The 17,784-nt window shown below is 39.0% G+C and overlaps 1 protein-coding gene across 1 annotated transcript; it reads left to right on the forward strand.

The window, feature by feature from the left end:
- Nucleotides 1-502: 502 nt before the first annotated feature.
- Nucleotides 503-16,608, forward strand: LOC128380716 (MAM domain-containing protein 2-like). Its single transcript, XM_053340585.1, has 15 exons — nt 503-568; nt 697-807; nt 4,852-5,135; nt 7,153-7,237; nt 7,397-7,534; nt 8,238-8,509; nt 9,467-9,560; nt 10,149-10,295; nt 11,400-11,519; nt 11,647-11,786; nt 12,898-12,994; nt 13,876-14,034; nt 15,108-15,361; nt 15,949-16,033; nt 16,128-16,608. The coding sequence occupies exons 1-15, from the start codon at nt 538-540 to the stop codon at nt 16,172-16,174; spliced, it is 2,064 nt and encodes a 687-aa protein (XP_053196560.1). The 5' UTR covers nt 503-537; the 3' UTR covers nt 16,175-16,608.
- Nucleotides 16,609-17,784: the final 1,176 nt, after the last annotated feature.

Genomic DNA, 17,784 nt, shown 5'->3' on the forward strand with positions numbered 1-17,784 from the left:
GTTATTTTTCAGCTGTGAACCATCTCTGTATTTAATTTAAAAAATTAAAAAAACCTGATTCCCTCTTTTCTTCCTTTACTTCCTTGCTCTTGATCTCCTTTCTTCCCTCCCTTCTTCACAAAGTCTCTCTTATCTCTGTGTCCCCCCCTCTTCTTTCTCAACACCATCCATCCCTTCTCTCCTTCCTTCCTTCCCTCTTTTCCACTGGCTTCCCACCAGCTCATCATCACTCACCTTCTTTCTCCTCCTCCCTCCCTCCCTCTCCAACCTCTCGTTCTCTCTTTCTCCTCCTTCCCCATGCTCCCCCTCTACTCTTTTATCCAGACACAGACTTTCCCCCATCGGCGAGTCTGCAGTGTGCTGCCAGTCTGTGAGCTGGAGAGACACTCAGACGACACATACAAGAGAGGTCTTCAAAAACAAACTTTGGTTGCTACTTCTTGTTTTTTTAATTATTATTCTTTTTATGACATTGGATGCCTACTTTTGCATTTCTTATTTCCTCTGAGGGTTGACTTGCGCACATAGAAAGCGGCGATGCTTCCATTCTACATTTTGACTTTTGCTGGTGAGTAGGTTTTAATGAGTATGGCAGTTCTGGAGCATGAGGGCATGTTTCTGTCACTGCTGGTTGCCATGATTCATACTTACCATTCCCTTGCTCTACTTGTTCCCTTCTCTCTTTTTCTCTCAAAGTCACCATCCAAGCCCAAAACCAGCTGTTGCCAGGTTCCTGCAACTTTGAGTCCAACACCTGCGGATACACGTCAGATGCAGACTTTACAAGCTGGACCCTGCACAAAGATGGTACTAGGAGACTTTAATAGATACCACACTGCATCTAATTTTTTTAACTTTTTTTTGTTTGTTTTTTGTCCAAAGGCTTTTACTAAGTATAGACTTTTCATAGCAGTGCCAGGTCTCAGCCGGGATGTTATAGTTGTTTTGGTGCTGCTTTAGTTCATATTACTGAAACACAGTGGTGAGAAGAAGCCCATCTGGTCTGCATTGATTCCAGCATCTCAGAACATCTGGAGTCAGTGAAATAACACATTTAGGCATTCTCGTTGGGTTGGTACGGCAGTTGATGCAAATGATCAAATGAGCACTGAACACACCCTTATCAAAGTTATGTCACTGTCTATTAATGAAAAGTGATCAAAGCCAACAGATATCATTGAATCATTTATACATGATTTAATACCGTGATTACTTGGTTCTAGAAATTACATAACATTACTAACTTCTCTCATCTGCTCTATGTGCTCAGATGTAATGCATATGTTGATTCTTTTGTGGAGATCAAAGTTGCAGATACCTCTCAAGACAGATGTGTCCTGTTGCCTCATAGGATCCTGTCACATAAATTTTGACATAACTTGGGGGTGTGCTTTTAGAGGCCCAGATCTTTAACCAGATCTCAGCCACAAAAAAACAAATTCAATTGTCTTTCTCCAAAAAAATCCACCACGATCTGGGATGAATGATACACTAGTTCAAGTACTCATTCGATCAAAGGTGCAAACACTGGTCCAAAGCTGCTCTGAGTGCTAACTAGATTTAGTTCTCAGCATAAATGGCCCACATCCACACTCCTAAACCGTAGGCAGCCATATGGACCACAGCCAGAGTACATTTGGTCCTCCTAATACCAGAACATACCAGAGCACCTCAGCACTGAGGTACAATCAGTACAACTTAACTGGTCACAAGATAAACTTTAACATGTCTTATGTAATACCAAATTATTATTATCAAGCCTAACCCTTATCAAGGTCAAATACATGTTTAATGATCTCCAGCATTGACTATAAAGCTTTGAAAGCCTTCAATCTCATTGTCACAGTTTTCATTTAAAGGAGCCTAGTATGAACACACATTCTCTGTTTTCTTCTTTAATGATCTAATGTCACATGATTGGGAATTTTGGATGTAACTGCAGCAATGATTTTTTTATTATAAAGTAATGTATCAATTGTTTTCCTATGAATCAATCAATCATTAGGTTTGTAAAATGTCAAACATCAACCAAACATTATCAAAGGAGACTGGAGTGTCTCAAATTGCTTATTTTGTCTGAACAATAGCAATTAAAGAATCAAATAATTTGACTGCAAGAACTGTTTGATTAACTCATACATCAGTTAGCAGTTTTGACCCCTTAACTCCTCAAATTGACTAAATTACATTTTTGATTCATTTACATTTTTGAGGTCTAATGAAATATTATATATTATACAATGATAGCAAGGATTGGCGGGGGGGGGGGGGGGTGTTGTCTAATTTGTGCAGCACAAGTTTTGTTTTTCATACTTTCCTGCCCTACTAATTATCTCATAAACCCCTCATGCCAACCTTCAAGTTGGCAATCATTAAATTAGCTGACTAGTGCTGATTGTTTCAGCATTATTAAGTGCTCGCTTGGAGGTACTGAACACACCACATTTCTGTTTAAAAACACATTTTCCATCCTGGGATTAAAACACAGGGGGACCACTACACTTCAAAATTAATATCACAGTTAACAACAACACAGCTGTTCTTAACATTACTAATCATAAACATCTCTAATTTATACCCATTAGATTGGTGGAATGTGTCCTATTACTCCAGCAGCCACAAAGCTTTTGTATCTACAGGCAACGCGTCCTAACAGACACTGGAAACGAACTTGTGGAAAAAACAAGTTTTTCCAGCAGGTTTCTTGCTCGCATTTGTCTGAAATTGCTCTGCTGTTGCAGCTTTTCTTGCAGTCTTTCTTCCCTCTGGAATACGTCAACTGCTTTTTCTTTTTCCTGTTTCCATCCTAGTTGCTATTGCCGCTGGCTTGTTAGGGTTAGGATGTAGTTAGTGCATTAATGGTGTGCTCAGCTCTTACTCATTTATTCTCCTCTCTCCTCCCCCTCAATGTGGTCTATGCAGTGCTGAAGCTCTAACAGAAATTAAGTCATGTCAAATACAGTGCCAGTCAAAAGTTCACTTGAATGAGAAAGTGTGTTCAAACCTTGCCTCCTTCTGTATATTTGTCTATTTGTTTTTGTCTGGATTCAAATATAGCACTGGCACTGATTAAACCAAGATAGCATGTCAGTTTGAGTGTGTCATGGCAAACAATTGCAATTTACTGGCAATAAAGGAAGAAAAACATCTTGAACTGACTGAATTGAAGGTTAAATGAGCTCAGTCCTCGTAAGTGTGTGTGTGTGTGTGTGCACATGTGTGTGTGAATACATGTGTGTCTGTCAGGATATAGGAGCCCGGGGCAGCAGGGCATTCCACAGGGACAAATAATAAATGACAGACCAGTAAGAAGAGCTCAGAGGCCCCTGAAGCAGAAAAGAAGCTTAGAGTTGCTGTTATGGTGGAAGTCGAGGTGGATTTTATATTGCATCAACTCAGAGAATCTTGACTTAAGATGTGAATCTTGATGTAAAATGTCAGTTTCCCTGATTTTGCTAATGCTAACACAGGACGGATACACCAATTTCCTCAACTATGTTTCTGTTTGATTGGTTGGATTTGGTTCACTGTAGACATCTGCCCCAGCTGTACTTTACTTTTAGTGCTAATTAGCCAAATGTTGGCATGCTAACATGCTAAACATCACAATGTTGACATTGTCACTAAGCATGTTGCCATGCTGACATCAGCCTCCACCAGTTCTCACTTATTGCTGTGGGATTGTCACTCATAAGCTGGCACGTAGCTTGCTTGTAAGCAAGCAATGTATAAACGACTTTATGACTCTGTGAATGCACTTGATTTAAATATGTGCCAAGCTGCATTTTGTTTTGCTTTGTACAATTGGGGGAGGGGACATACAGTTAAAAAAAGAGATCACCCAGAAACTATTCTAATAACTAAAAATTTACCACAGAAAGGTTTGTGGGTTTGTGGTTTTGTTGTTTTGTCGTTTTGTGACATTGTGGGGTGATTGACTCACATATCATAGAAAATGAAAAGAGGCAAACTTTGCTTCACTTTATATGAAATTGCACTGCATTCACTGGGTCTCCACTATAGTCTTGATAGACATGACCATGCAATAATAATGTAATTACTTCAGGAAAGTGAAAATTAGCTTTGCAAACACTGCTAGAAAGGAGGATCATATTAGGCCTGCATGCAGTTAGCTGTATTATCAGCTCCAATATTCTGGTGGTGATCAGTCTTAACTTGTGCTAGCTTCTGTTGTTATGTTTTCGGTGTTTTGTTTTGTTTTATTTTGTTGGACCCACAGCTGGATACAGATGATTTCACCTCTTTCAAGATCTGGTATATTTTTTTCACTTTTCTTTTAAGAAAGTGGCTGATATCCTTCTCATGGTTTGGGTTGAAGTGGTGTAGTTAAGGCAAGGTTAGGGAAAGGTCATGGTTTAGGTAAAAACAGTAAAGAGCTGTAAAAATGTTCTCTTTAATGGCACCAAAATGACATGACTGTAAAGAATGTGTGGTTAGTGGTCTACAAGAAGTCCAGTAATAAATCCATTTCTTACCAGTGGAACAAACTACTATCGGCACTGAAAACCAGCCAGTGGAACGGCTGGCATGGAATCCCATTCTATGTCAGTAGTTGGTAAATTGTTCTGTAGCTGGTGCCTTCTTCTAAAGCTCATAAATTAGTTGCTGACCTCCTGATCTCTCAAAGCTTGCATTAATGATGACTGCCTGAAAGCTAGAAAAAAGTATTCAGCATCCAAAATTGTAGTAGTGGTATTGGTTAGGAAATTAGTTTAGACACATAAATCCAGTCCATGTGGTGTTCACAATATCTTGTCCCCTGCATAACAAAACATTGTAGCTGAAATAACAGTTTCCATTTTTTAAATCCCACACACCTCTCTGTTTCAGGACGTTTTGTCGCAGTGGACGCAGTCACGAACAATGATGACGAGACAGATGCAGACACTGTCATGCAGAGAAAAACCACTGGAGTCCTTCTGAGTCCTGTTCTGGAGCAAGGCGAGTGGAGCTGCCTTAGGATCGTCCACCAGATCACCGGGTCAGGGAGCCTGGAGGTCCTACAGCGCACGGCAGGAAAGAGCTTTGACAAACCTCTGTGGAGCAGCCAAGTGCCCTCCGACAGCTGGGTCATCTCAAGCATGGACCTGCAAAACAATACTGAAGCTTACAGAGTAAAACACATTATTTGACCTATTTATTTTATCTGACAATATGAACATGTTGAATGAAACAAACACTTGACAATTTAGGTATTCTTCCAGCCTTAAGTTTGTCCTGTGGGTGGTTCTAGAGGTGTGTAAATTAGAAAGTGTTTGTTTCTGGGGAGCTTTCTCATTATTTTGTGGCTTATAGTGTGCAATTGGAAAAGTTAGCTTGATGGTAGAAACATGAATGGTCAAAGGGTCAACAAAAATATTAGGATTCATCATTTGGTGACAATGAACAACAAGCTTCATGTAAATCCAGCCTTCAGTTTTTGACAAAATTATTGAAAACCTCACTAAAATTGTTAGAAACCACGCAGAAAAACACCTGACAAGAACACTGCAACACACATTTCATTGCATTGGGTACAAATTACATTACATTATTAATCAGAAAAACGGTCTCACAGAGGGCTTAATGAGGGAAAGGAGGTCCAATGTAATACATTATCCAGTTTGGGCTATAAGCAAACTGTTGGATATGTAGCCTACAGTACTTTAAGATACATCAAAGATATACGCAAGGACAGATATAGGTTGACATAACACAGAGAGGCCCAAATTGAGGCCAGTATGAAGTGTGTGGAGACCTACCCTACCCTAAATACACACCCACACACATTATCTAAACATAAAGTAGAAATAGTACAGCACATGTTTATATTATATGTGGTGGTAAAGCTGATTCTGACAAGGTCATGACCTACATGATGGTAAGCCAGGCCTGTTCTTTAAGTGTGGGCCCCTTAGTGCATAAACATATTTCACTCTAGACCTGGGTGTGTGAGTGCTATAAGCTTCACACTGATGGAAAAATGTTCTGCCATTTATTCTCAATTAACACAAACCCACCAGCAAATTCTCACAGCCTTGACCTCTTAGAAAAAAACAATGGCTTAACTTTTCACTTTTTAAATAACCGTCACTAAAATGAACATTGTTTAATGCTCTTGCTTTGGTTAAATCTTTAATTGAAGAAATAGTTCAACATTTTGTGTAACATATGTATTGCTTTCTTTGTAAGAAGTTTTGAGAAGATACTAGTGCCAATCTCACTTTAGCCTGCATATGGAAGTAGTTAGCTTAGCTTACTTTAACTTAGCATAAAGACTGGAGGTAGAGGCAAATAGCTAGCCTGGCTCTTTCCAGATAATACACTTAACACAAATGGTATATCCCTCTAAAACATTGTTACATTTCTATTGTTTAATGAGCTTTAGAGGTCTTGGTAGATGTATTTCCCTTTGAAGACAGCTGGGCTAGCTGTTACTGTTTCCAACATTTAAAATAATGTAAGCAAGCTAATCTAGCGAAATCTGTTATCAAAGAAAGCATCAAAGTATCAGTTTTTTATACATGGACCCAGACATTAAATAGAAATGGTGCTATGTTTAGTGATGAACACTGCTGCAATTTTTTAGCCACTTGTACATCATAGTATTGGTTTTACCCCATGTTTAGTCTATGGTTTCAGTTTTTCAGCCACCGGGGGGGGGGGGGGGGGGGGTTAACCTACCTAATGAAATACTATCTTTACCCCCCCCCCCCATAATTATGTCATTTCAGTTGAAACATATTGCTGGACATAACACAGTGAGAAACAATGTTTAACTTAATGTAAACCTTTCTTTAACACACGTAATGATAAAAACGTTTCATTTATTCATCCAAATAAGTACAAAACACCTCTGGGATCATGCTTCAAGCCATACACACACACACACACACACACACACACACACACACACACACACACACACACACACACACAAATATGTAAAAGCTCTGACTTCATATTTAAAAAAGGGTGTTTTTTCTTCTGCTTCGTTTGCAGCACTAAAGCGTTCAAATTACATTAGTTGTCTTTGAGTTTTATGGGTGCACTCTTTCTGACCCTCCATTTGTTCCTTCACCTTCTATGATGTAATTCCTGTGTCAGTCCATATCACTTTGAGGGTATTACTGAACATATGTTTTTGATTAGGTTGTCATTGAAGGTAAACCAGGGCAGAGTCCTGGGAGTAGCGTGGCCGTATTTGAGATCCACATCAGTCCTGGATACTGCTTGGGTAAGTGATGTCACACATTCATTACTCACACATCTTCCTAAAAGTGATAAGAAAAAAATAATTCACATATGGATGTCTGGATGCAGACTAGCTGCATGAAAGCCTTGTACATTCACATCTGGCAAGTCTGTTGCTGAGGTCTCGTTTTTCTGTATCTAGAGTGTGATTTTGAGGAGTCTCACCTGTGTGGATACAGTAACCAGTGGAATGCGAATGTAAACTGGTACGTGGGAGGAGGTGGATCCCAGCTCCTTCAGAACAACATGCCAACTGACCACACATATAACAACAAGACAGGTGCGTGACATTTACTCACAAATTAGCCTTACAAAGGGGTTTTAGATATGCTGACAGCGACGCTCTAGAGATGGGTACGGGTTCAGTCCACCACTTTGGTCCAGAATTAAATATCTAAATGAGTACTGGAAGTTTTGTAGAGACTTTATGACCCTCATACGATGAAACCTATTGACTTTGAGGTTCTTCTTACTTTTTCCTGTCCTTTTTGCACAGAAGTTTCACTGATGATGGTTTTGAGTAAAATGTCTCAACAACTGTTGGATGGATTGCCATAAAAATTGGTACACACATTCATGTTCCCCTCAGGATCAATTGTAATTAATGACCAAATATTCACAAAACTAATCTCCATCAGTTTGACCCGTATTTTATGTTAAGGGTTTAATAAGTAGTCAATCGCGAACATGGTAAACTTTACACCTATTGCAGCAGTTTCATCATTAGCATGTTAGCATTCTCATCAATTTTCCAAAACCTTATTATGGACACATTTCAAGTTTGACCTCATGAAAGCACCAGACGGAAAGTCAGGGGATTGATAAAATCATCAGGCTTCATCCTTTGGTGACCATGAATTTCTGCATAAAGTTTCATAGTAATCAATTTCAATCTGTCTGAAATCAAGAGTTTTTTCCCCATGATTGGCATTTTTACATATTTGTTTTCCACAACCTGATATACATTTAAACTCCCCTTGCAGGTCACTTCATGTATGTGGACTCAATCTACGCCAAGACTTTCAAAGAAGTGGCCAAACTGGTGTCTCCCATGACGACGGTGCCAATGTCTGGCTGCCTGAGTTTTCAGTATCAACGCAGCGACGAGAGAGGGAACCTGTTCTCTGTTTTCACCCGGGACCGACTGGGTCAGTATCAGGAGCTGTGGAAGGCAGAGCCAGAGATCCAGAGTGACTGGACGCCTGGAGAGTGGATACCTGTACAGGTGGACCTGAAGGCACCATACTCTGTACAGGTCAGTATGAACATATTATGTCAGATTAGATGTATGTGATGACGTCAAACATCAAAACTGATATCAAATCAAATAGGTGATAATAGAACATACTGTATGGTACAAAATCATGCAAAAATAATGGAAATACATGCTGACTTGTGTCTTTGTGTGAGAGCAGTAGCACCAACAGTAATGTTAAAAAATGTTACTTATTATTATTATTGATGCATTAACATACTGCAGGTGTTATAACTACATTACACTGCTGGTGAGTTTAAACTAGTTTTTTGAGTGTAAATCATATTTTCTATATGTGTATCAACTAAGATATATATAAATATGTAAATCACCGTTTTTTTGGCATTATGGGGAGTTTCTCAAATCTACTAGACAGCCTGTGAGAGGATTCAATTTTGCTTGTTTTTTTCTGTTTTTAAAAGTTAAAGAAAGAAATAATTTAGAGTTATTTGAGTGACATAGGTGTGTTACATGTGAACATCTTGTCTTTAGGGTCCACCATAACCAGGTATTAATGAGAAATTTCTCTATTATATACAGTATATCAGATTAATATCTATACAGTTATCAATAAAGAGAGCATGTTATGGCTCTTTTGCATACAGCTAGGATTATTAACACTATAGTGCATCTTTAGAGTTTAACTGCTAAAAGAGATATCAGTTCTGAATACCTCTTATAAAGTGAGGTCTATATTCTTCCATGGAGACAGAATTTAGCTTCTTGTGCTCATGCTCTTTGCTCCTTGTTCTGTCTGAAAAATGTTGTAGCAGTTCATTTTTCATGGCTTAGAACCTACCTAGGTATACTTATGCAAAATGCATAAAATGACTATAAAACACAACTCAAAGTTCCTTCACTATTGCACAGATGCATTTACCTTCAGTGTGAGGGTCTGCATCTTTGTGAGCGTGATGTCATACAGCTATGTTTACGAGTGTCTGTCTGCCCCTCCAGGTGGTCTTTGAAGTGGCCTTTAACAGTCCACGAGGCGGACGTGTTGCAGTCGATGACATTTCCTTTTCTTCAGAGTTCTGCAGCACAGACACTGGTAAGCTGCAGCCAGCATCGTTAATTGTCAATTCTACACAGGTCTGTTTTAATGTCGCAATTAAAATGGTCATATTTTTGATATAATGCAGTCTGGGTGGACATCTTAAACCTCTAAAATATGAACATTTTAGGATTTTAAAAGTGCTATAAACCTTAATTTCCATTAGCAGCCACAGAAGAAGCTGCAATGAAACCTTTGCCAGATGAAACCTTGGAGGTTTACATGTAGTACAGCTAAAAATGTCAAGTTTGTCCCGGGGTTGGTGCTAGAGAATAAACCATGGGGTCAACTAAAAGGTTTCATCCCAAAGCTTGATTTGCTTCATATTATATGACATTTACATTCTCATATTTCCTCTGCAGAGTTTGATATGAGAATTTTGCCCTTATGGAGGCACCAGAGGAAAAGTCAGGGAGTCACGAAATTAAGGAGAAATCTTCTTTCTTCTGATGAATATCCATAACAAATGTCATGTGATGCTTGCTCATAGTTGCAGATTTGAGATATCTTGCTTTCATGTCGTCAAATACAAAACTCACTCTAACAAGAGCCACAAATCTTGTTGTCCATTCATATGTCCCACAGAGCCAACTTTTGACCCTTCCATCGCAAGCTGTGACTTCGAGTCAGGTTTCTGCCAATACACACAGGACCAAGTGATCGCGTCATCGTGGAGGAGAGTGTCTGTGAAGCCCAACATATTTAGGAATGGAGACCACACAACAGGAGCAGGTAGAAAAAGCAACTGATGATTTCAGAACATTTATAACATTAAAACCCACATTTATCTAAATAACTGATAAAAACATAGACTCAAATGACTTATAGTGCCAAAATCATTGAGGTTTATATGACGGTACTGCAGCTTTGTTGAGGGTTTTCTTAGAAGTTGGTTGAGAACAAAACAGAGCTAAAAGGAGCGTGAATATTGGGTGTACATTCCTCAGATGGACATAAACATGACTCATATGGAATGATAATGTTGCTGTGTGTGCTGTGTAAACTGATGATAGCTGATCTTACATTATGAAAAGAGGACACTGACAGCGCACAGACAGACAAGACAGAGCAGCACAGCACCATACAGCAGTAAGTTATTCAGACCAGCAGGATGAAAGCAACAAACAAACACAAATCTATTGCTGTAATTTATGCCCATGCATGCTGCTCAGAGTAATCTCATTCAGCGGCTCCTCTGGCAGCAGCACAGTGTTTCTCTGTCTCCCACGGGAACAAATCTCACTACAAACTGAAGCCAAAACTTGACAACCCTGGATATAGTGGTGGCTTGTTTTTTCTGCCCCCTAGTGGCCAAAGATTATTCATGCAGTTATAAGCTTAACCCTACAAACTGAGTGTACCCACAGACCCCAAAGGTTTAGTCTTTTTCATATCCCACAGGTACTTTAGTCTATCATTCAAGTTTTTTTCATGACTTTGTCAATCAATTTATCCCTAATGACTCCATATAATTTCTGTTTTAATTGGAGATTTTAAAAAATACTAATGTATTATTATTGGTAGATATTTTCCTTTTCCTTTAATTACATTAATTACATAACTAATAATGTTTTAAGAAGAAATGACTTAACATTTTGCAATGATGGTGGTTTCTTACAGTTGTTTATTCTTTGGGTCCCCAGATAGCCAAGTCAGTAGTCCTTGTATGTTAAATATGTTGGTTGGATGAGGGTTATAAAAATAATGTAACTTTTAGATGGTGAAGAACTGTTGAAAACAGCAGCAGGTGTTGGCGGTGCTGGGAACATTCATGGCCAGCAGATTCACAGGAAGAGAGAGTTTCGCAAGAAAATAAAGGCTATCTTCTTCTTCCAGGATCTTTCCTGTTGGCTCACTCCCGGCTGGGCCCAAGCTCTGGCTACGTTAGCCGTGTGATTGGTCCAATTCTGCCTGGCAACATGAAGTTCTGCCTGAGATTTTACTTCTCACTAAGGGGTGAGCCGTACTTAGAAACTCTCCAGCACGATAGATACGAGGCGTTTATTGACTCTGTGTGTGAAATCCATTGCTGTGATTTATTTCACTGACTCACCAACCCAAAAATAACTCTTGACAACTGCAGGTTTCAACCAGACGGAGCAGGCCCTCATCGTCTATCTGCAGCACAGCAGCGGCCAAGAGAAGATCTGGACTCTGGGGGAGAAGTCAAGGGGAATCTGGATTGCAACGGACGTGACCTTCCAGACATCACAGCCTGCACAGGTCAGAAGACAGGAAGCAGGGATATTGCTTTAGGGAGAATGGATGTTCACAACATGTGCGAATAAATGACCAAGAGGATAAGTCAAAAGGGAGAAAAGAAAGAAGAAAGGAGGGGGGAAAGTAAGCAAAGGAAGGAGAGAAGGACCATTCATTGAGTGAGGAAAGGAAAGAAAGGAAGACGAAAAGGAGCAAGGATGGAAGGAAGGGATAAACAAATGAAGGAAGAAATTAGGGAAGGAAGGAAGGGTCCTAGGAATACATTTAAAAAACACATTTAAAAGGAATGAATGCACAGACAGAAAAGATGGAGAGAAAACATTAAACAAGGAATTAACTAACAAGAAAATGAAGAACAAATTAAGGAACAAACAGACAGAAGAATAAATGAAGACTATAGGAAAGATTGTAAAAATTGGATGAAGAAAGAAAAGGAGATACAAAAAACTAATCAAAGAAAGCAGAAGTAAATTTAATAAAGGATATATCATAGCAAAAAGGAAAGGAAGTAAAAAGAAACACTATTTGAAGCGATAAGGAAGAATCAAACAAGCAAATAATGAAATTAAAGACATAAAGGGATAGATGAACAAAAGAAGGGAGCAAACAGGGGAATTAAAAGAATGCAGGATGGATATAATAAGAAAAGAAACTAAAAGTAGCTTTGGTGTTGGAGCCTTTACATTTCCTGATCTGTGATTGATTTGACGATTAAGCAGCTGCTGTGAAGAAGACGCAGTTTCATCATCATCACGTGTCCTGCGTGATGAGAATTCATTCGACCAGATGTCCTATAGCGCTCAAAGGCATTCCCCACAATAGCTTTTTCTTCTTCTTTCTTCCTCCCGCTTTAAAACACTTAACATTTGATTGATGGTTTCTTTTCTTCCTCACGAGGGATTTAAGTTTGGATTTTGAGTCTCCCATAAATATGTGAGCGTGAAGCGAACTGCACAACAATCGCATCAAAGTGTCTTTTGCTTCAAAGTGGGGTTTCATTTGTTGTTTGGTTCTCTTCAGGACTCATCTGTTAATGATTAATGCTTGTAGAAATGTACAAATTCCTCTGGGATATAGCGCCGCCATTCGCTCACTGTTTACCTTTTGTGCTCAGGTGGTTTTTGTCAGCACCTGCAGGAGCTTCTGGGACTGTGGCTCCGTGGCTCTGGATGACATCAACATGAGCCTCGGAGACTGTGACCTGCCAGCAGGTAACAGGGCAGAAGCTGTTTTCCATAACATCTAAACCATCTCTTGAAAATATTATGTGTAACAACTTTATTAAAGACTGGATTGGATTTGGAAATGGAGAAAATTTGCAACAAAGAAATCAAGCACTAGCCCAAAGTTCTTAGTGACTCTAAGCAAAAACCACAAGAGTAGAACAGGCAAATTCCTTATTTGCTTGTTTGGGGCCCCTAAAGGCTGCCAGGCCCCTCCTAGGTCAGCTAAGGTCACACAGCAATGAGATGTTTTGGCTTCAAGGATGCTACAGTGCACTATTTGTTGGCAAATTGAACTCATGTTAAATAAATCCAGCCAGATGTTTCCAATCAGTCGAGGAATTCAAACAATCAATATTCCAGTTATCAGCCTGTCAACTGTTAAACTGTTTCACACAAACTAAGTAAGCGACAATTTGAAAAAAACAGGGATTAAAACATCTGAGGATGATTCTTGCAGTGAGTGAGAAAATGGACATTTCATTTTTGACTATAAAGGTTACATTATGGTTACATTTAGATTCAGTCTAGAGCAAGAATGTCCAAACTCTTCGATAAAGGGCCATGTGACTGCAGGTTTTCATTCCAACCACGCAGGAGCACATCAGGCTTGACTCATTTCATCAGCTGATTGGTGTACTCTTGATTGGTTGGGTTAGGGTTATGGTTAAACTTGCAGGCACATGGAGCTTTATGGAATCGTTTGAACATGCCTGATCTAGAGGGACGAAGCCAAAAAGCGAATCAACTGGTTCCTTGTCTCTCCTTGTTTTCTGTCACCATCTTTGGCAATCATTTTCTAATCAAGGCAAAGGTTCCTGTCATTTGATAGTTGTGTTTAAACTATATTATTCATTGTTCTGTTGCAGGACTGTTGACGTTGTCTCTCCCGGGTAAATGTGACTTTGAAGCAGGCCTGTGTGGTTACACTCAGGACAAGCAGAAGGACACTGCCGACTGGGAGTGGAGAAGAGGACCCACTCCGACCTCATACACCGGACCCAGAGGGGACCACACCACGGGACTTGGTGAGGGTCCTCTCCACTTGCACTCTCCTCGTACTGCCAGAACATGAAACTATAGAGATCAACACCCATTTTCAAAAAGTCATCAGACAAATATTGGTTATTCTTAATTTTATGCATTATCTCCTGGGTTGCAAAGATACCAAATTCTCTATTTTGAACTGCATGTGTAGAAATGAAGCACAATGCATGACAGATTGGCTACAGATATTCAGGTCAATATGAGTCTGGAATAGAAGCTTAATACTTTGATAGTCGCTAACCTGTTTAAAATGTATATTTAGTAACTATTTGCCTTCAAGAACACTGTGATCATCTGCTGCTGGTTTATTGAAGGTTCACAGCATCAGCCAAAGGAAAATTGTGGATGCGACCTTTATCAATTATGCCCCAAAACTACTGATAGATATCAGGGAAGCAGCTCGCTAAATACGTTTTAAAAAAGCTTGAACTTTTCTGACAGTAATCTCCACAGATGCACTACTGCACTTCTTTTAAAATGTTGTATTTTACTTGATTTTTTATATTGTGTTTATTCTATTTCTTAGCTACTGTAACTACACACTATTTTTTTTACTATTTTCAGTTATTACTATTTTTATTTTCCATCTTATATTACATTAACATTTGTTTTTCTTAAATTTTAAAAAAAAATATTGTTTTATGCTGCTTTTAGGTCCTTTTAACTTGTCATCTCTTTTGTTTGAAAGCACTTTAAGCTGCATTTCTTGTATGAACAAAGCTATCATTATTAGTAGTCATAGTATTAGTATTAGTATTAGTATTAGTATTATTAGAGTAATAAATTTAGCTTGACATTTTGGTAAACAGGCTTATTTGAATTTTTTGGCAAAAGTTGATAAGAGTTAATAATCTCTTTGAATAAAAGCTCTGTGAATTTGAAACATGTTTGGTGATAAAACTGTTTTTAATTAGGGACTCACTGTGTCCAAGAGGGGTTTAAAACTATTGTATTGTACAAGAAAATACACAAATTCTGCTCAGAATAGCTGAAATTCTGCATTTTAAAATGTTTAAGCTATACACAGACATACCTGTCGGCTTTTGATTGACAGGCTACTACCTGCACATGGAGGCGTCTCCCATGCTGCCCGGTCAGAACATTCGCCTGCTGTCCCGCCCGCTGAGGGGTTCCAGGGGGCCTCAATGTCTGAGCTTCTTCTACCACATGTACGGCTCGGGCACGGGCCAGCTCAGCGTTCACCTCGACAAGGACGGAGAGGATGTGTTGCTGTGGCAACTGAGCGGGGAGCAAAGCATTGCCTGGCTGAGGGCCACAGTACAGTACCAGAGTGACAGCCAGCATCAGGCAAGAGAACAGCAGAATGTGTCCAAAGCACTTTTCATTAGAGACAGTTTGGCTACTGGATGACACAGTTCACACAGCAACTTTTCTTTTATGAATGTCTACATTTTTTTATGGATTTCTTTTTACTGTTTACTTCTTACTATTTATTTATAGATTAAGTCATAAAATTATGAAAACTATGCACCACATGTTCCCAGAGCTTCAAATTGTCCAAAACACAATATTTAATTTATGACTTTATAAAAAAATAAATAAAAGCAGGAAATTCAGAATGCTTTAAACACTCTTTCCTGATAAATCATAGGATTGATTGTGGATGCTGTAAAAATCATTTTCTGACGTATTGAATAATTCACTAATTGTTTCCATGCTAATGCCTCTGATCCATTATTGTCAAAGCTGAAATGATCACGCTAACCCTGATTAACAGAAGAAACACAATGATTTCTGGGACCTTATGAACAACCTTCCACCACTTCTGTTTAGCTAACTTCTCAGTTTCCCATGAACATCTTTTTCTAACCTCTTAAATATCATGAAGACCCCTGACCTGATCTAAACTATTATTTTTCATCTTACTTTTCCAGATTGTGTTTGAAGCCATCAGGGGTACATCAGTTAGGAGTGACATTGCCATTGATGACATCATTTTGGAGGGTGGACCTTGCCCAGGTAAACAACTTGTTTATGATACTTGTTGAACATGCTGCTAAAGATGAAACGAAGAATTAATTCGGATGTTTGTTTTTTGTTGTTTCCGTGGCAGAAACAGAGGTCAGAGCCACCGTAGGAACGTCCAACGAGATCGAGTAGAAGAGAAGAGGAAACAGCTGTGTAGGATGCATGAACCTTGTTTATTTGCACATTTCAGATGACTCAAAAGTCTCGCCAACTCCTGACTTTTTCTACATTTTGACCACGTAGGGATGTAAAAGGAAATCTTATTCATGTAGTTCTGTTTTCATGGAGCAACACATATCAGTGCTGTCATAGTCAGCATTTCTCTCTGCACTGTAGCAACAGAGGATGTTACACTGTGTTTTTTTTCTTTACATTTATATGCATTAGATTAATGCTCATTGCTCAAATAAAGCGAGAAGATTATTCAACATGATTCCTGCTTTTTTTTTGTTTTTTTCAATGTTAAATACGGAATCTGGATACAGGAATACTTGATTTGACTGTCATCTAATGGAAATGCAACTTAACCAAAACACTTAACTGCATCACCACAAAGATCATGTGTGCATGTGCATTATACTGTGTACTCTGCAAAGTCCTCTGACATTATGTAGTCAAAAGTAAATGGATTTTTCTTCATTGGAATGAAGTCTCAAAAATGAGACTTGTGGACGTGGAGTTCAAATACTTTTGCCCATATAGTGAACTGTTCTATATATAATAGTATGAAAATGTTCCCCATGTGTCCCACAAGGTAAATTGGGGGGGGGGGATCACATTGTTGTTTACCTCTGCTAAGACAGAAATAAAATGATGAAATGATTTTGGACAGAACTCAACAGTAAACAGCAATTATTGTTTCTGGAGGTGACAACTGCTGGATGAGGTTGTCCCTGACCAAAGTACACATACAGTTCTTCTGAAACTAAGAAAACTGTCAGACACAGAATGGGTATTTGGGGCCCCATTTTAACGATCACAACAAATCACAACAACTGATTAGTCTACATCTAAGTAAGGCCTTACTACAGCCCCTACATCTAAGTAAGGTTATAGCCTTACCTTGATGAGATCAATGTGTGGATGACTCAACATCACAACAACTGATTAGTCTACATCTAAGTAAGACCATAGCCTTACCTTGATGAGATCAATGTGTGGATGACTCATAAAATCACAACAACTGATTAGTCTACATCTAAGTAAGGCTATAGCCTTACCTTGATTAGATCAATGTGTGGATGACTCATAACATCACAACAACTGATTAGTCTACATCTAAGTAAGGCCTTACTACAGCCCCTACATCTAAGTAAGGCTATAGCCTTACCTTTATGAGATCAATGTGTGGATGACTCATGAAATCACAACAACTGATTAGTTTACATCTACGTAAGGCTATAGCCTTGCTACAGCCCCTACATCTAAGTAAGGCTATAGCCTTACCTTGATGAGATGAATGTGTGGATGACTCATAAAATCACAACAACTGATTAGTCTACATCTAAGTAAGGCCTTACTACAGCCCCTACATCTAAGTAAGGCTATAGCCTTACCTTTATGAGATCAATGTGTGGATGACTTATAAAATCAATGCAACTGATTAGTCTCTAATCACAGTGACCATTTTTCCGCCGTTAAAATAGCAAAGGCACTCGCGTCACGCGCTCCACGCCATGCGCTATATCGTTAAAATAGGGCCCAAAGTCTGACTTAAAGATGTAAGGAAGGCCAATTGTTTC

Source organism: Scomber japonicus, chromosome 19 (assembly GCF_027409825.1).
Source record: "Scomber japonicus isolate fScoJap1 chromosome 19, fScoJap1.pri, whole genome shotgun sequence".
Taxonomy (NCBI): domain Eukaryota; kingdom Metazoa; phylum Chordata; class Actinopteri; order Scombriformes; family Scombridae; genus Scomber; species Scomber japonicus.